At 35.7% G+C, this 20,005-nt stretch overlaps 1 protein-coding gene and 1 non-coding gene across 4 annotated transcripts in view; one reads left to right on the top strand and one right to left on the bottom strand.

Annotated features, from left to right (window-relative positions):
• UBR1 (ubiquitin protein ligase E3 component n-recognin 1) overlaps window positions 1–20,005 on the top strand; it is a 166,349-nt gene that overhangs the window by 63,215 nt on the left and 83,129 nt on the right. For all 3 annotated transcript variants that reach the window (XR_001379023.3, XM_070238345.1, XM_023618975.2), the window contains 3 exons: window positions 2,487–2,597; window positions 18,000–18,130; window positions 19,775–19,913. Coding sequence is in view for 2 of the 3 variants with exons in the window: in XM_070238345.1 (XP_070094446.1) it covers window positions 2,487–2,597; window positions 18,000–18,130; window positions 19,775–19,913 (381 nt within the window). In the remaining variant the exon portion in view is untranslated. The remainder of the gene's footprint in view (window positions 1–2,486; window positions 2,598–17,999; window positions 18,131–19,774; window positions 19,914–20,005) is intronic.
• On the bottom strand, window positions 613–680 carry LOC111769721 (small nucleolar RNA SNORD50). Its single transcript, XR_002802521.1, has one exon. It is a non-coding gene; the product is annotated as a small nucleolar RNA SNORD50 (small nucleolar RNA).

The following is a 20,005-nucleotide window of genomic DNA, read 5'->3' on the forward strand; positions in this document are numbered from 1 at the left end:
TATGTTGTTATTGAGAAGTCTGATTTTCTTGCTGTTAACATTATTTTATCTTTTTGCCTGAAGGCTCTCAGGACTTTTATCTTTTTTTATTTTTAAACTTTCACTCAGCTTTAATTACAATTATGCATTTTAAATTCAAACAGGTGACCAAAGGTAAAATATTCATTTAGAAAAATTTGATTACCAGGCTGGTTAACTGAAAAAAAACTTTTTATTGAAAATGCTTAGTATCACATGTATTCCTGTACTTACAAAGTAGAAATAGATCTAGGAAGTAACCTACTGGTTAACAGTGTGACTCTCTTGGACAGTGACTCTCTTGGACAGTGTTATATGATTGAATAGAAAGGGCTTGAATCTTATGGATCCGTTAATCTAGATTTGATGTTGGCTCAAAATTTATTTTAAAAATTAAAAAATCAATATAATCCATCTTGATTTGTATGTTTTCTTTTCATGTCTGTAAAATGAAGAACTTTTCCTGATCACCAGTTTTTCATAGGACAAGTAAATTTCATGACACTAGCCCTAGAAAAGGAAAAACATTTGAGATTTATAAGACTATCAACTTCAGAAGAACTTATTTAAATACTATTGTCCTTATAATGGTCTGTCTCAGAAGCCAGATCCGTATAAGTTTTTTCAACAGAAATTCAGTTTTGGGATAGGATCATCCTGGTGTAAGGACTTTTATCTTTAAAGTCTAACAGTTTTAGTAGGTTATACTTTGGAGTTGATCATACTGGGTGAGTGTTTTCTCACTCATGGACACTTTCAATGTGCAGATTCAGGTCTTCTTTTATTTCCAGGAAGTTTTCTTAGATTACAGTTTTAAATATTAGCTCTTTTCTATTGTTTTGAATTTCTTCTTCAGTAATTCCAGTTATACTTACCTTGGCTCTCTTATGCCTGTCTTCTGTTTCAACTACTTTTTCTCTGATTCTGTATTTCTTTACTTCATTTCATTTTAATTCTCTTCATTGTTTTCCTGATTTGTTTCGATGCTATTAATTTTTCATTTGTCTTACCTCAGATACTTTATAATTTAGAATTCTTTTCTGATATGATTTTCTCACTTTCTTCTCTTTTTTGTCCTGAGTTTAATCAATTCTCATTTATTATTGTTTTTTTGTCCATTTCTATTCTTAGTTTTAGTATTTCTGATTAAAGGTGTTTTAATCTGATTAAGGGTTTTCATATCCCCAAATGCTTGTTTGAGGTGATGTAATCCAGTTTTAAAGCATTGTGCTACAGTTTTCTCCAGCGTCGTGATTGGGTTTTGGCTCTTATTTGCTTTTTCTTTTGGTAATAGTTTTGTATGGATATTGCTTTTTTCTATTTTTTATTTCATGGACAGGGTTCAGAACTGCTGTCTTCTGTCAGTTCTGCCCTTTTACATGTAATTTCTTATGTAGATGATGGTGGTGGTAGTGGTGAGATGAGGGGAGGGTTTGGCATGTCTTGTTTCCCTAAGATCCTTAATTTTCCCTTCTTCTTTTCATTTCATTTACTGCCGTATCTTTAAGGGGTTGCTGGCTTTTTTTAATGTATCTGATTTTCCTCCAGAAGTAATGCTTCTCTCAGGTTGCCACTTCTGGTCCTGCTCACTTTCAATCTCTTTCCCTGTGAATCACTAAGTTGCAACTTGTGTTTGGTATTTGTCCCTTAGCACTGGGCTTTCTCTTTTGGGGTGTGGTTTTGCCTGTGCTTCATCTAAGTCCTCTGTACCCCTCTGCTGTCTTTCATAGAGTCTCTTAAGCTCCCCTTTCTTGTCTACAGGCTTGAAGTGATAGGCAGCGGCAGCTCTTATGGAACAAGTGTTTTGAGGATCGTGATGTTTGGTTTTTGTCAGCTAGTAATGCTGCAAACATGGATTATGTATGGTTTTATTGCTGTCCTTGTTAATTGTATATTTTGGAGGGGGAAGTTTTGGGATAGATTCAAAATCAGGCCATTGTCATCATCCTCTATCTGGATTAGTATATTTTAGATAATTTTTTTACAAGAACCCTCAAAGGAGAAATGTTGTGACTAAGTTTTAGTTGCTGTTGGACATCAATATAGATGAAAATACTTTATATATTTCTTAAGTATTATATAATGTCATGATAATGACAAAAGCGTCTATTCAGAAAATCTCATTACTCAAGCATTCTGGGTGTTGTATAGATTATTTCTTGCATACTTCACAATCTGTTCTGTTTCCATTCCATTAGTACAACATTTTTAAAACTATTATTTAAAAAATTAGAGTCTATTTCAAAAACTTATCAATTTTTAAGGTCCATTTTTGTTTTGATTAAGTATTCAGGATTTATTTTGGTTAACTAATCAAAATGGTTTTTGATATATTTAGTTTCTATGACATTAAAGGCAATTAAGTTTGAAGTATTGGAGAGCATTTATTATTTGAATCATCTTTCTCATTTTTCCTTGCTTTGTTAATACGTTTTGAAATCAAGACAAACTCATTTTTCATTTATCAGATGCATACTTCTACTGGAGGAGGATTTTGTGACTGTGGAGACACAGAGGCATGGAAAACTGGCCCTTTCTGTGTAAGTCATGAACCTGGAAGAGCAAGTACTGCAAAAGAGGTAAGAATATTACTTTTAAAAAATTGCTAACTATTTAAGCTTGATGAAATTAGATAGAAATAAATGTTATGTGTATGAGTTGAACTGAATTCCATTGATAATACCAATTTTTATGTTCTATTCTAATATTTAAATGGAGGGAGTTTTATTTGACTCCAGAGAAGTTAAGGATTTGATAATTATATTCTTTACTTCTCTAAAGAAGAAATGAATTCACAATGAAAAGATGAACTGAGAATATTTTTTTGTTAAGCAGTCAATATGATAAGTAACAGGAAACAATATATAAGCCTGAAAGAGTAAATGGAAGTAATTATTAACAGATAGAAGCAGAATGTAGTGAATTAGAAAACAGTAGCATTGACACATAAATTCATTAATTGCTTTTCTTAAAGAAAAACAGTTAACAAATTATCCATTGTGTCTATCCTAATAAGGAAAAAAATTTGAGCCATGAGCAAGCCCAGATACAGACAGTTAGAAAGGAGAATGGAGAAATAACCATAGAACCAGATGTAAAAGGATTATAAAAGACTCTTTATGTGATTCTGTGCAAATACACTTAAAAATGGATTATTTTATCATACAGTATAAAGTGCCACAATTTATCCAAAAACAGGTAAAACTCAAATAGTCAATAACCATTGAAGAGATTCAGAAAATTGTCACAAGAAACTACTTCCTAAAAAGTGCCACGCTCAGATAGTTTCACAGAGAAATCCTTTTGAAAACTTCAAGAATAAGTAGTTTTTGTACTCTAAACTGTTTCAGATAACCCTGTAACAGTGAACACCCTTAGGGCCCAGATTTTGATCTCTTAAGTACCATTCCCCACTAAAATAAATCAAGGCTTGTTGTAAAAATATCTGATTCCAGGTCTGAGTCAGGGAATATATAAGTTAAGCTTGTGAGGATAGATTTGTGTCAAAAGAACCTAGGACCCAGCTTGAAAAGGCTCCCATTGACCTGAGTTGGGCAATTGGAACATCAAAAAAATAATAACCAATGCAATTGATTGAATTGTACTGAATTATAAAAATCTATGAGTTCCTAATGAAACTTATGTGAAAGCTAAAAAGTGTAAAACTTGTTTGTTGCCATGACAGTGGTTATTTTATCAATGCCTTACTCTAAAAATTCATAGTTAAGGGAATGAACTAAGCATTTATTATGCCTTTTCACTAGGAGTTGTATTTTATGGTAAACAAGTATCCCCAGTTCATGAAGTAAAGCTCTTCTTTCTAGAGGAGTGCTAGCTAATAGGGAAGGGATAATAGAATTAGAAAAATCAACATTTTGCAAACCATAAGGAAATAACTTGATTTAGACAAGGATCAATAATGGATGCTAAAACCTCTGCTTTGGGTTGATGGGGAAGAGTATTCGCATGGTTCTAAATTGTCATCTAATAGATTACTTGCTAATCATAAGGGAAAAAATGAAACTTTACAATGGAGGTATCATATTCTCATCACCTGAAACCAGTCGTCAGTATTAGCACCATTACTAATAGTGAGGTGATATGGCATAGTGAACTTCCTCTTATGATGTAAAATAAAGTACAGTTTAACATCTGAAAATCAGTTAATGTAATACACTATATAAATAGAATAAAAACCAAAACCAGAGGATCAACTCAACAGATGCTGCAAAAGCATTTGACTAAATCCAACACGCTTTCATGATAAAAACTCTTAAACTTATAAAAGAAGAGAACTTCCTCAGCCTGATAGAGGGCATCTATGAAAAACTCACAGCTATAATTATATTGGATACTTTTCCCCTAAGATCAGGAACAAGCAAAGATCCTGCTCTTGCCACATCTATTCAGTATTTTACTGGAGGGTCTAACCAGGGCAATTAGGCAAGAAAAAGATATAAAAGGCATCCAGATTGGAAAGGAAAAAGTAAAACTGGCTTTGTTTGCAGATGACATGATTTTGTGTATAGAAAATCCTAAGGAATCCCCCTAAAAATTATAGAACTAATAGACAAGTTCAGCAAGATTACAATACACAAGATAATTATACAAAAATTACAGTCATGCATCACTTAACGACAAGGATATGTTCTGAGAACTGTGTTCTGAGAAATGCCTCATTAGGCAATTTTGTAGTTGTGCAAACATCATAGAATCTACTTAGACAAACCTAGATGTATAGCCTACTACACGCCTGGGCTGTATGGTGCTTAACCTTATGGGGCCCCCATAGTATATGCAGTCCAGTGTTGACTGAAATGTTGTTATGCAGCATATGACTGAACTTCTATTTCTCTACATTAGCAATGAACGATTCAAAGATGAAATTAAGGAAAAACATTCCATTTATCATAGTATCAAAGAGAATAAAACATTTAGGAATACATTTAACAAAAGGACAAAATTTATGTTGTGAAAACTATAAAACACTATTGAAAGAAATTAAAGAAGACCTAAATAAAGGGAAAAACATCCTATATTTCTGGATCAGAAGACTTACTCTTGTCCGTTTTGTGTTTTTGTCCAATACCACCAGGCAGTTAACTCAATTCTCCTGTAATCAGGTGTCCCACAAATTTAACTCAGTTCTAACACTCACAACTGGAGATAACATCAGCTTTCACAGGTTAAAGGCTGAGTCCCACAAGACTGCCCTGCTTCAGATGCCAGTCAGAAATCCAGGTTGTTGTCCGTGCTTCTGACCAACTGGCTTTAAATCACAGGTTCCCACAAGCCCCTCCTCAGGTTTGATTCATTTGCTACAGTGGCTTATAGAACTCAGGAGACCAGTTTGCTTATTAGATTACCTGTTTATTATAAAAGGATACAACTCAGGAATGGTCACATGGAAGAGACGCATAGGGCAGGGTATGCAGGAAGGGGCTGTGGATCTTCCATGCTGTCTCCCAGCACGCCACTCTCCTAAATGTCCAGGTGTTTGCCAACCCAGAAACTCTCTGAACCTTGTTCTTTTATTGAGGCTTCATCATACAAGCATACTTGATTAAACCATTGGCCATGGGTGATTGATTCAATCTCTAGCCCCTCTCCCTTCCCCAGAGGTCAGGGGGGTGGGACTGAAAGTTCCAACCCTCTAATCACATGGTTGGTTCCCCTGGCAACCAACCCATCCTTTGGTGCTTTCCAAAAGTCACCTCATTAATATAGCAAAGGACACTTTTGCTCTCTTAGGAAATTTCAACAGCTTTGTACCAGAAACGGGGGTGAAGACCAAATAGGTTTCTTATTATAAATCACAGTCACAGGCCATACTCCCCAAATTGATTTACAGATTCAACACAATTCATATCAGAATTCCAGCCGGCATTTTTTTTTAAGTAATAGACAAGCTGACTCTAAAACTCATATGGAATTGTAAGGGAACCAGAATAGCCCAAATAACCTTGAAAGAAGAACAAAGTTAAGAGAACTCACACTTCCCTATTTCAAAACTTACTACAAAGCAGCAGTAATCAAGATAGTGTGGTACTGGCATAATGATAAACATATACATTTATGGAATAGATTTGAGAGCCCAGAAGTAAACTCACAGATCTGCAGTCAACTGTTTTTCAACAGGAGAACCAAGACCATTCACTAGGGAAAGAAGAGTCTTTACCAAATGGTACTTGGACAACATGATATTTAAATACAAAAGAATGAATCTGGACTTCTAACTCATACCATACACAAAAATTAACTCAATATGGATCAAAGACCTAAATGTAAGAGCTAAAACTATACAACTCTTAGAAGAAAACGTAGGGATAAATCTTTTTTTTTTTTTTTAAGATTGGCACCTGAGCTAACAACTATTGCCAATCTTTTTTTTCCGGCTTTTGCTCCCCAAATCCCCCCAGTACACAGTTGTATATATTTTTAGTTGTAGGTCCTTCTAGTTGTGGCATGTGGGACGCCACCTCAGCGTGGCCTGACGAGTGGTGCCATGTCCATGCTCAGGATCTGAACCAGCGAAACCCTGGGCTGCTGAAGCGGAGTGCGTGAACTTAACCGCTGGGCCATGGGGCCACCCCTGGGATAAATCTTCATTACCTGGATTTGGCAATGGATTCATAGATATGATACCAAAAGCATGAGTAATAGAAGAAAAAATAGATAAATTGAACTTAGTCAAAGTTAAAAATTTTTGTGTTCCAAAGGACATTATCAAGAAAGTGAGGGACTGGCCCTGTGGCTGAGTGGTTAAGTTCGAGGGCTCCGCTTCAGCACCCCAGGGTTTTGCCGGTTCGGATCCTGGGCACGGACATGGCACCACTCATCAAGCCATGCTGAGATGGCATCCCACATGCCACAACTAGAAGGGCTCAGTTAAAAATAGACAACTATGTACCAGGGGTCTTTGGGGAGAAAAAGAAAAAATAAAAAATCTTAAAAAAAAAAAAAGTGACAACAACCCACAAAATGGGAGAAATATATTTGCAAATTATATACTTGATAAGGAACTTAGATCTAGAACTTACAAAAAACTCTTAAAACTCAATAATAAAAGGCAACCCAATTTTTAAAATGAGCAAAGGATCTGAGTAGTCATTTCTTCAAAGAATATTTATAAATAGGCAATAAGCACATGAAAAGATGCTCAACATTAGTTATTAGGGAATTGCAAACCAAAACCATCATGAGGTACTTTTTCACATCTAATAGTGGCTGTAATCAAAAAGACAGATAACAAGTGTTAGTGAGGATATGACAAAATTCGAATCTTCATATACTGCTGGTGGAAATGTAGAATGGTGCAGCCACTTTGGAAACTAGCCTGGCAGTTCTTCACGTGGTTAAATGTAGAGTTACCGTATGCCCCAGCAGTTCCACTCCTAAATATGTACACAAAATAATTGAAAACAAGTGTTCAAACAAGTAGTTGTACCTGAAAGTTTATAGCAGCATTGTTCATAATAGTATTACTATCGTTATAAAAATAGTATTATTACAGGGTAATAGAATAGTATTATTCTTCATAATGAAAAGTAGAAACAACCCAAATTTCCTTCAATTGATAAATGGATAAACAAAATGTGGTATATCCATACAGTAGAATATTATTTATCTATAAAAGGGAGTGAAGTGCTGAAACATTCTTCAACTTGGAGGAACCCTGAAAACATTATGCTAAGTGAAAGAAGGCAGTTACAAAAGACCACATATTAAATCATTCTGTTTATATGAAATGTCTGGAATAGGCACATCCATAGGGATAAAAGTAGATTAGTGGTTGTTTAGGCCCAGGAGGATGGAGGCATGGGGGGCACACAATCACTAAATGGGTTTTTTGGGGTTTTTTTTTTGAGGTGATGAAGATATTCTAAAACCTCTATGGTATTAGTTACACATACCTGTAAATATACTAGAAACCATTGAATAGTACATTTTGAATGAATTGAATGGCACGTGAATTCTATCTCAAGCTGTTAAAAAAATTGAAGTACAGGGGCTGGCCCCAAGCCCTAGTGGTTCAGTCTGGTGCACTCCACTTTGGCTGACCAGCTTCAGTTCCTGGGCATGGACCCACACCACTTGTTGGTGGCCGTGCTGTGGCAGTGACCCTCATACAAAATAGAGGAAGATTGGCAACGGATGTTAGGTCAGGGCGACTCTTCCTCAGCAAAAAAAAAAAAAATTGATGTATATTGCCTCACTTATGAAATATTCTTGCTAAAAATGTTTAACTTGGGGACCAGCCCAGTGGCACAGCAGTTAAGTTCGCACATTCAGCTTCTCAGTGGCCTGGAGTTCGCTGGTTTGGATCCCAGGTGCGGCCATGGCACCACTTGGCAAAAGCCATGCTGTGGTAGGCGTCCCATGTATAAAGTGGAGGAAGGTGGGCATGGATGTTAGCTCAGGGCCAGTCTTCCTCAGCAAAAAGAGGAGGATTTGCAGTAGTTAGCTCAGAGCTAATCTTCCAAAAAAAAAAAAAAAGAAATGTTTAACTTGAACTTATTAAAGCTTTGAGATCTTTTACTTTATAGGAAATGCAGGGGAGAGATGAAGATAAAGAATACTACAGGGAGGATAAGTATTAAATGTAGGACATTTCAGGGGCCAGCCCGGTGGTGCAGCGGTTAAGTTCACACATTCCGCTTTGATGGCCCGGGGTTTGCCGGTTTGGATCCCGGGTGCGGACATGGCACCGCTTATCAAGCCATGCTATGGCAGGCATCCCACATATAAAGTAGAGGAAGATGGACACAGATGTTAGTTCAGGGCCAGTCTTCCTCAAAAAAAAAAAAAGAAAAACAAAAGTAGGACATTTCAAGATAAATCTAGAATGTAGGACTTTTTATAGAAAAACTGTCCTGGTGTCTGTCATGAAGATGAAAAGGCTGGGGTCGGGTTGGGAGATTCATATAGATGTAAACAACTTGAGACATACACAACAAAATATAATAGACATTTGGGGAATAATTAGGAAAATTGAATATGGTCAAGATATTAGGTGATATTTTAAAATTATTGTTAATTTTATTATGTCTAACAATGGTATTATGATTATGTAGGAAAATGTCTATTTGTTTTTTTAGAGATACATATTAAAGTATTGAGGGGTAAAATATGATTATTTTTTACCTTAAAATACTTGAACAACAAAAAAGAAGCATATATGGAAAAATAATGTTATTGAATTTAGGTAAAAGTTGTGTTTATTATACTGATCTTCCTGTTTTTCTTTCTTTAAAAAATTTTAGTAATAAAAAGATCAAAAATAAGAAATAAAATCACTCAATTACTTAAACACCAAACAAATAACAAAAACATGTAAATTGTTCCTGAGCATAGAGGGAAAAAAAGGGAGTTTCCAAATTTGTTATATAAAGCCAACACTATACTGACCTTAGATTTGACAAAATACAGAATTTACAGATCAGGTTTATTAATAGTTGTTATACTGAAATCCTAAATAAAACATTAGCAAGTGGAATCAAGTTTAAAAGAGAAATATAACACAGTCATGCTTACATTCCTGTAACGAACCCTTTTTGAAATTCAACTGTGAAACCATTTGTGCCTGGCACTTTTGGGGAAAGTAGTTCTTTGATAACATTCTCAGTTTCTTCCAGAATTATTGGTTTCAAGTCAAAAGCCATTAATCATGCTTGATGACGAAACGCTAGTATATTTCCATAGTAAATAGAGACAAGATAAGTAAATCCACTGTTGCTATTATTACATAACAGTATTCTGGAAATCAATCAAATAGACAAATAGAATGAAATAAAATGCATGAATATTGGAGAGGAGGGAAAATAATCACGATTGTATAGTGTAAAACTCAAGAAAATTAACTGAAGAAGAATTAGAAACTATAGTAGAGCTTAGGTTGTTGGTTATAGAACTTATGTTAAAAATCATTAGTTTCTCTGTTTAATATATTCAACAAATATTTCTTGAATGCCCTTAGAAGCAATAGCTTTTAGAAAATATAATGGAAGAAAAGATCCCATTCACTATAGCATCAAAAAGGATTAAATGCTGAGGCCTGTCTGGTGGCTCAGCAGTTAAGTTTGTGTGCTCCGCTTTGGCGGCCCGGGGTTCACTGGTTCTGATCCTGGGCACAGACCTTCGCACCACTCATCAAGCCATGCTGTGGCAGGCGTCCCACATATAAAACAGAGAAAGATGGGCACAGATGTTAGCCCAGGACTGATCTTCCTCAGCAGAAAGAGCAATTTGTGGCAGATGTTAGCTCAGGGCTAATCTTCCTCAGAAAAAAGATGAAATACCTAGGAAGAAAACAAGAAATCTGCCAGCTCTATTTTAAGAAAACTTTAAAACTGTACTCTGATGGGCATGAGAAGAAGAAAAATCAGAAGACACACTTCATTGTTGGATTGGAAGATTCAGTATTACAAAGGTAAAATTTTTTCCAAAATTAGTCTATAAATTCAGTATATTTCCAATCAGAGTAACAGCCAAATTCTCATTTGGAACTTGACAAAGTAATCAGAAGTTCTTCTGGAAAAATAATTTTTGAGAATTGCCAGGAAAAGCTGAAAAGATGAGTTATGAGTGTGAGTAGGTCTAACAGATTTAAAATGTATTAAAGAGCTCTCGTAGTCCAAATAATGTGACTCTTGGTACAGGAATAGATAACAGATAATTGAGTAGAAAAGAGACTCTAAACCCAAATGAGTACTAAAGGTAGCATTTCAGATTGATGGGGTACGTAATTGGATACCCATTTAGGGTGGGGGGAAAGCTTGATCAGTGTTAATATCAGATAAATTCCACAAATGCCCAGGATTTCAAACAGTTGTTTTTTGTTTTTGCTGAGGAAGATCTGCCCTGAGCTGCCATCTGTGTCAGTCCTTCTCTATTTTGTATGTGGGTTGCTGCCACAGCATGGCTGATGAGTGATGTAGGCCTGCACCCAGGATCTAAACCTGCAAACCTGGGACACCGAAGCCGAGAGCAGTGAACCCAACCGTTATGCCATGGGGCCGGCCTCTTAAACAGTTTTTTTAGAAAAGAAATTAGAAACTTATTAGAAGGAAATGTGGGTGAATTTTAGAAAGTAATCTTGAAGTAGATTGAGCTTTCTAATCTAAAATTTTTTAAAAATTCAGAAGCCAGTCCCAAATAAGCAACCTTAAAGCACACCTAACTGAACTAGAGAAAAAAGAACAAATGAAGCCCAAAGTCAGCAGAAGGAGAGAAATAATAAAAATCAGAGCAGAAATAAATACTATTGAAACGAAAAAAGCAGTAGAAAGGATCAATGAGACAAAGAGCTGGTTTTTTGAGAAGATAAATAAAATTGACAAACCACTAGCCAGACTTACAAAGAAAAAAAGGGAGAAAGCTCAAATAAACAAAATCAGAAATGAAAGAGGAGAAATAACAACAGACTCTGCAGAAATACAACAGATTATAAGAGAATACTACAAAAAACTATATGCCAACAGAATGGATAACCTAGAGGAAATGGATAAATTCTTGGACTCCTACAATCTCCCAAAGCTCACTCAAGAAGAGGCAGATAATTTGAACAGACCAATCACAAGGAAAGAGACTGAAACAGCAATCAAAAACATCCCAAAGAATAAAACCCCAGGACCAGATGGCTTTCCTGGGGAATTCTACCAAACTTTCAGAGAGGATTTAATACCTATCCTTTTCAAGCTATTCCAAAAAATTAGGGAAGATGGAACACTTCCTAACACATTGTACGAGGCCAACATCACGCTGATACCAAAACCTGACAAGGACACCACGAAAAAAGAGAACTACAGGCCAATATCACTGATGAACATAGATGCAAAAATTCTCAACAAAATTTTGGCAACCAGAATTCAGCAATTCATCAAAAGAATCATACATCATGATCAGGTGGGATTCATACCAGGGACACAGGGATGGTTCAACATCCGCAAATCAATCAACGTGATACACCACGTCAACAAACTGAGGAATAAAAACCACATGATCATCTCAATAGATGCAGAGAAGGCATTTGACAAGATCCAACAGCCATTTATGATAAAAACTCTGAACAAAATGGACATAGAAGGAAACTACCTCAACATATTAAAGGCCATATATGACAAACCCATAGCCAACATCATACTCAATGGGCAAAAACTGAACGCCATCCCCCTGAAAACAGGAACGAGGCAAGGATGCCCTCTATCATCACTCTTATTTAACATAGTACTGGAGGTCCTGGCCGGAGCAATCAAGCAAGAAAAAGGAATAAAAGGAATCCAAATAGGGAGGGAAGAAGTGAAACTCTCACTGTTTGCAGACGAGATGATCTTATATATAGAAAACCCCAAAGAATCCATTGGAAAACTGTTAGAAGTAATCAACAATTACAGCAAAGTTGCAGGGTATAGAATCAATTTGCATAAATCAGTAGCATTTCTATACTCCAGTAATGAACCAACAGAAAAAGAACTCAAGAACACAATACCATTCACAATCACAACAAAAAGAATAAAATACCTTGGGGTAAATTTAACTAAGGAAGTGAAGGACCTCTATAATGAAAATTACAGGGCCTTTCTGAGAGAATTGGATGACAACATAAGGAGATGGAAAGACATTCCATGTACATGGATTGGAAGAATAAACATAGTTAAAATGTCCATTCTACCTAAAGCAATCTACAGATTCAAGGCCATCCCAATCAGAATCCCAATGACATTCTTTACAGAATTAGAACAAAGAATCCTAAAATTCATATGGGGCAACAAAAGACCCCGAATTTCTAAAGCAGTTCTGAGAAAAAAGAACAAAACGGGAGGCATCACAATCCCTGACTTCAAAACATACTACAAAGCTACAGTAAGCAAAACAGCATGGTACTGGTACAAAAACAGGTGCACACATCAATGGAACAGAATTGAAAGCCCAGAAATAAAACCACACATCTATGGACAGCTTATCTTTGACAAAGGAGCTGAGGGCATACAATGGAGAAAAGAAAGTCTTTTCAACAAATGGTGCTGGGAAAATGGGACAGCCACATCTAAAACAATGAAAATTGACCATTCTTTTTCACCATTCACCAAAATAAACTCAAAATGGATCAAAGACCTAAAGGTGAGACCTGAAACCATAAGGCTTCTGGAAGAAAACGTAGGCAGTACACTCTTTGAGATCAGTATTAAAAGGATCTTTTCGGACACCATGCCTTCTCAGAGAAGGGAAACAATCGAAAGAATAAACAAATGGGACTTCATCAGACTAAAGAGCTTCTTCAAGGCAAATGAAAACAGGATTGAAACAAAAAAAAACCCACTAACTGGGAAAAAATATTTGCAAGTCATATATCTGACAAAGGCTTAATATCCATAATATATAAAGAACTCTCGCAACTCAACAACAAAACATCAAACAACCCAATCAAGAAATGGGCTAGAGACATGAACAAACATTTCTCCAAAGAAGATATACTGATGGCCAATAGGCACATGAAAAGATGCTCATCATCGCTGATCATCAGGGAAATGCAAATCAAAACTACACTAAGATATCACCTTACACCCGTTAGAATGACAGAAATATCTAAAACTACTAGTAACAAATGTTGGAGAGATTGTGGAGAAAAAGGAACCCTCATACACTGCTGGTGGGAATGCAAACTGGTACAGCCACTTGGAAAACAGTATGGAGATTCCTCAAAAAATTAAAAATAGAACTACCATACGATCCAGCCATCCCACTACTGGGTATTTATCCAAAGAGGTTGAAGTCAGCAATCCCAAAAGTCCTATGCACCCCAATGTTCATTGCAGCATTATTTACAATAGCCAAGACATGGAAGCAACGTAAGTGCCCAGCAACAGACGAATGGATAAAGAAGATGTGGTACATATATACAATGGAATACTACTCAGCTGCAAAACAGAACAAAATCATTCCATTTGCAATAACATGGATGGACCTTGAGGGAATTATGTTAAGTGAAATAAGCCAGCGAGAGAAGGATAATCTGTGTATGACTCCACTCATGTGAGGAATTTAAAATTATGGACTAAGAACAGTTTAGTGGATACCAGGGGAAAGGTGGGGTGGGGGGTGGGCACAAAGGGTGAAGTGGTGCACCTGTAACATGACTGACAACCATTAATGTACAACTGAAATTTCACAAGATTGTAACCTATTGTTTACTCAATTAAAAAAAATTCAGAAGCCATAAAAAGGAAAAGATTGATAAGTTGGACTGTACAAAAAGTTATAACTTCTTTATAGCAAACAACTAAGTCATGAGAATAATGACAAACTGGAAAAATTTGCAATATGTTGACAAAGGATAATGGTCTGTCATTAAGAAACCTCTAGTATTCTGTATATTTGTGATATGAGATCACTCACATATGTAGTATACCCTATTTTACAAAACTCTAAATGGAAAGAAATGGAATTATATTTAGAGAAGTAAAATGTGTTCCCTTCCCTTGAGTAGAAGCATTAGACCACAACAGCATGAGCTCCGAGACAGGTGTTCTCGGTTTGCTTTAAACTCCCCTAATTAGCTCTTTGACCTCAGCAAAGTTATTCAGCCTTTCTGTTTTTCAGTTTCTTTATCTCTAAACTGAAGATAATACCACCTGCCTCACAGGGGTGTGAGGATTAAATGAGAAAATACATGTAAAGTGCTTAGCCTTAGAATATGCCTGACATACTGTAAGGGCCCAGTAAATGTTAGCTGTCATCATCATTGTCATCATTGTTAGTATTATTATTACTAGTCTTTCAATACCTATTGCTTTTCCCATTACCTTTTCTTACTTCTGATACTAGTACTACCTCACATTTGTGTAATACTTTAGATTTAACAAAGATCTTTCACATGCATTGTATCCTTTGATCCTCATTTCTACATTATGAGGTACATAGAGTAGCTCTATGTGACAGCGTGGAAACAGAGCTTCAGTAAAGTTAAGTGACTTCCTCAGGTTTGCATATCTAGTCAGTTGTAGAGTTGGGCCTGAAATTCAGATCTTTAGATTCTGGGCTCCAGCACATTTTTTTAAACTTGAATTTGGAAATAATTTCAAATTTATAAAAAGTTACAAAAGTAGAAATAATGCAAAGAATATTCATATATTCTTTACCCATTCACCTATTGTTAGCATCTTCCCCCATGTCATTCAGGACTCTATTTTTAGATTGCCTCTTCTCTGTTACTCCTTTACTTGTCCTGATCCCAAATGATTATTCCTTCATTTGACAAATAGTTATCAAGTGCCTATTACCTGATTAAATATCACCAGATATCCACTACCTGAAACAGTCTATCTAGTTTTAACCCTTTTAATTCATTCTCGTTTTTGTTTTGTTTGAAAAACGCTTTTAATTCTGATTATTTCAAATTCCTCCGCTAATATTTTTTAAAAGGTACTGGAGTGTTTTGTCATATAATCAGAGATTACTTTGTGGCTTGATTTTTATATCCTCTTCATTCCATAACTGTTTATTCTAGGAGACTGTTTTTGCTCTTTAAGTAACTGGAGAATCCTTGGGAGTTAAGTTGGCTCATAGAATTTACAAAACTAGCCTCCCTCCCTCTGCCTCACGGGGTTCCAGTCTTTGGGGGGTTTTCCTGAATCAAATGGCCTCAGAACACTGAATTTAGTCTTGAACTAATCTTATCTTTTTGGATTTATAATTAGATTCAAAGAGTGATTGGTCATTCAGGCTCATCCTAAAGGTAAATTTGGATATTCTGAAACTGATTCATGATGTGGAGGTGAGAGAAGGACACTTTGTGGCTAGCACGTAACTGATCAGTTCATGCAACACAAACAGTCCTGTGTACTTAGCATTTTGTTTCGTCTCTGCTTTGGTGAATATGCAGTCTATACTCTGCCAAATGCATGGCACAGTGCCAGCCATAATGGGGATTTACCAATGTAATCAGACCTGGCTGATACTGATCAGCCAATCATCCAGCATTTGGCAGTATGTTTTGAAGAGAGGCTCCTTTCTGGTATATGTAAAAGAAGTTTCTCTCTAGTCCTGCAGTACATTTCTAGGTTAAGTGTTAATTTTTTTTTTTTCTATTTAGATTATAGCACTTTTGTTTCCTCTAATTGACCTTCTTATTTTCTAAGCTATAATTGCTTTCCTTGAAAGTTTCTTCCTATTGGTATAGTGTGGAAGTAATGAGTGGAATCTTTTAACTCGTCACCACAGTCTACTTTTCTGAAGAGCTGAAAGGATATATTGAGCTAAAAATGATAAGAAATAGGAATGTAGTGGACAATATTGGTCTTAGTACTTTTGGCACTCTTTTTCTCTCTCTCTAGCAAAGACTCTAGAGAAAAGGTGACATAGTGGAGAGAGGGTAAAAATAGAAATCATAAAGCATTGGGAAATGAGAAAGAATAGGTGCAAAAAAGAAATGTTTAGGTTAATGGTTTAATGACCACAGCATAAATATAGTCCATTAGTACAGTCTATAGCAGGTAGGTTACAATTTAATATTAAAAGCCTGATACTGAATTTCTGTCGGACTTTTTTGGTCTTAGAGAGCTACTATACTTTTTTTCCTGTTTACTCCTTTGTTTAGACAGCTTATTGAGATATAATTTGCATACCATATAAAAAATTCATCCATTTAAAGTGTACGACTCACTGTTTTTTTAGTATATTCACAGAGATGTGCAGCCATCCTCACAGTCAATTATAGAACATTTTCATCACCCCAAAATGAATCCTTATACCCATTAGCAGTCACTTTCCATTTCTTCCAAACTCCCCAGCCTTAGGCAACCACCAAACTACTTTCTGTCTCTCTAGATTTGCCTGTACTTGGCATTTTATATAAATGGGATCATATAATATGTGGTCTTTTGTGATTGGCTTCTTTCATCTAGCATGTTTTCAAGGTTCACCCACATTGTAGCATATACTTCATTCCATTTTATGGCTAAATAATATTCCATTGTGTGTGTGTGTATGTGTATATATATATATATATATATATATATATATATATATATAACTTTTTATTTTTTCATTCATCAGTTGATGGACCTTTGGGTTGTTTGCACTTTTTGGCTATTGTGGATAGTGCTGCTATGAATATTTATGTATAAGGTTTTATGCTGCCATATGTTTTCATTTCTTGTGGATAGATACTAGGAGTGGAATTTGCTAGGTAACATGGTAACTATATTTATCGTTTTGAGCATCTGTCAGACTGCTTTCCAAATTGTCTACATCATTTTACATTTCTACCAGCAGTGTATAAGGGTTCAAATGTCTCCATATCCTGGCAAACACTTGTTATTATCTGCTTTTTTGATTATAGCCACCCTTAGTTATCTCATTGTGGTTTTGACTTGCATTTCCCTAATGGCTTATGATTTAGAGCATTTAAATGCATTTTTTAACTGATTGGTTTGAACAAGCTTTTTATTAAGGAAGTGATGTTCTGTAATGAAAAGAACATTGTTTTTTTTGTGGGAGTCAAAAGATCCAGGTTTTGGTCTTGCTTCTGCTATTTATAGGCTCTTTGACCTTAGATGGGTTCCTTATCCTTTAAATGTCATTAATTCTCTGCCTTTCTTACAGAGTGGCTATCAGGATCAGTTGAAATAAATTATAAGAAAAGTTTTCTGTAAGCTGTAAGGGATAACCAGTTATTCTTTGATACTGTTGTAATTAGGCTACTCAGAAAGGCAGAGAAGAACATTCATAAGGGAGAGCATCACTAAAAGAGGGGGCTTCATGATTCTGCCTCCTTTCCTTTCTGTCATCTGTAGCACTAACGTGGCCACAAGGAGTTAAGTTAAACTGATGTTAATAGCTACCCTCTTCAGCTCAACTTAAATTCATTCCTGGAGGATGGTGTAATGAATTCATCAAAATAATTACTATAAATTAATCACATCTTCCTCATCCATTTATTTGTATACAGTGTTGGTAGTATGTTTTTCTGTACTTTCTTACAGAATTTACGTTGTCCATTGAATGAAGAGGTAATTGCCCAAGCCAGGAAAATATTCCCTGCAGTGATAAAATATATCGTAGAAATGACTATATGGGAAGAGGAAAAAGAACTGCCTCCTGAACTCCGGATAAGGTAAGGAAATTTTTCAAAAGAGAGAAGTTTTAGTGGTGGTTATTTATATTGCAAAATTTTAACCTGAAAATCAGCAATTTCCAACACCCGTAAGTCTTTCAGTGACAGTAGTATTTACTGTTAACTTACAAATGCAAAAGGGAATTCCAGACCTGATATGAAGATAAAGTTTGGGCCTTGTGGGAATTTTTCTGTCTCTGTAATAGCATCACAAATCTAAATGCCATTGTTCTTTGAGTTTACTGATTTTTTTTTATTGTTTTATTTTAGAAGGAGAGAGAATTAAGAATTTTAATTTATAAAGATATTAAATGTGTTATTTTGACTCTTGCTGGGCCATAAACTGCTTGGGAAAATAAAGGTCGTCAGAGATTGTGTCCACAAAGGTTTTAATTTCAAATACAGTTGATTTAATTTCAAATATCAGTTAAAGTCTTTAAGTGACTTTGTGTTGGTAAACATAATACTAGCAGTCTGCCTGCCTGAAGAGAGAGTTGCTTAAGTGTGCGTGTGTATGTAACAGCAGCACTGGACTGCAGGTTCACAGATCTGAATACTAGTCCTTCTCCCTGTTTGTTGGCTTTGAGACCAGGGAGAAGTCTTTTTGAGCCTCTGTTTTCTAAGTTAGAAGAGGCCTGAGAAAATCTGCCCCTTAGAATTATGAGGATCAATTGAGTGTATTGTAAAAACATATTGTAAATTATTTAAAACTGATAATAACATCTGATATTAATGTAACCTATGACAGCTTTTTTCACATATTTTGTAAGATCCTCACACTGCTTTCAAATATAGATGTTATACTCTTCTTAGAGATGGAAGAGACACTGTCATCTTAGCAAGATTAAAATCTAAGCAACCTGTCCAAGGTCTCAGTTAAGTGGTAGTGCTGGCACTTTAAATCTGTATACTTTTTTTTTTTTTTGACTTAAACGTACTATAAAACTAGTATCACTGGGGCCGGCCTGGTGGTATAGTGGTTAAGTTTGCATGCTCCGCTTTGGTGGCCCGGGATTCATGGATTTGCATCTCGGGCGTCGACCTACACACTGTTCCTCAAGCCCTGCTGTGGCAGTGTGACACATACCAAATAGAGGAAGATTGGCACAGATGTTAGCTCAGCACCAATCTTCCTCAAGCAAAAAGAGGAAGATTGGCAACAGATGTTGGCTGAGGGCCAATCTTCCTCACCAAAAAAACAAAAACAAAGACAACAACAAAAAAACTAGTATCACTTAAAATAAATAGAAGGTAAAAACAAAGATAAATTCAATAAAATAAATAAAATCTTATTATTTATCATTGCCTGCTTGAAGGTTCTGAGCCCAAGGCCTGTCTCCCTTTGTCAAAATGGGAGATTAGTAAGAGTTAAGAGTGGTATTAAAGACATACTGCGACTAAACTGAAAGTAATAAGAAAAATCGTGGGAAAAAATGGAAAAGGTAATACATTTATCACGGCTTTTAAACTTTCATGGCACTGTACCCTTAAAATCATTTCCTGTATCAGTTTTACACTGGTAGTTTCTTATATGTAAGAGACTACACAGTGCTGCTTCAGTACAGGTGTTGTATTTTAGTCACTTTTCACATTTTCTTTTGTTTATTTGTTATAGTGTTTGAATATATATCTTTTTTTTAACAGGGAGAAAAATGAAAGATATTATTGTGTACTTTTCAATGATGAACACCATTCATATGACCATGTCATATATAGTCTACAAAGAGCTCTTGACTGTGAGCTTGCAGAGGCCCAGTTGCACACCACTGCCATAGACAAAGAGGTTTGTGAGCTTCATTTGAATTGTGCTGCTGTCTTGCCTCAGCTTTCTAGAAGTCAAGTGTGGACTGAGCTCTTGCCAAATGCCTTAGTATT

The sequence above is a fragment of the Equus caballus genome, chromosome 1 (assembly GCF_041296265.1).
Source record: "Equus caballus isolate H_3958 breed thoroughbred chromosome 1, TB-T2T, whole genome shotgun sequence".
NCBI classification, from domain to species: Eukaryota; Metazoa; Chordata; class Mammalia; order Perissodactyla; family Equidae; genus Equus; species Equus caballus.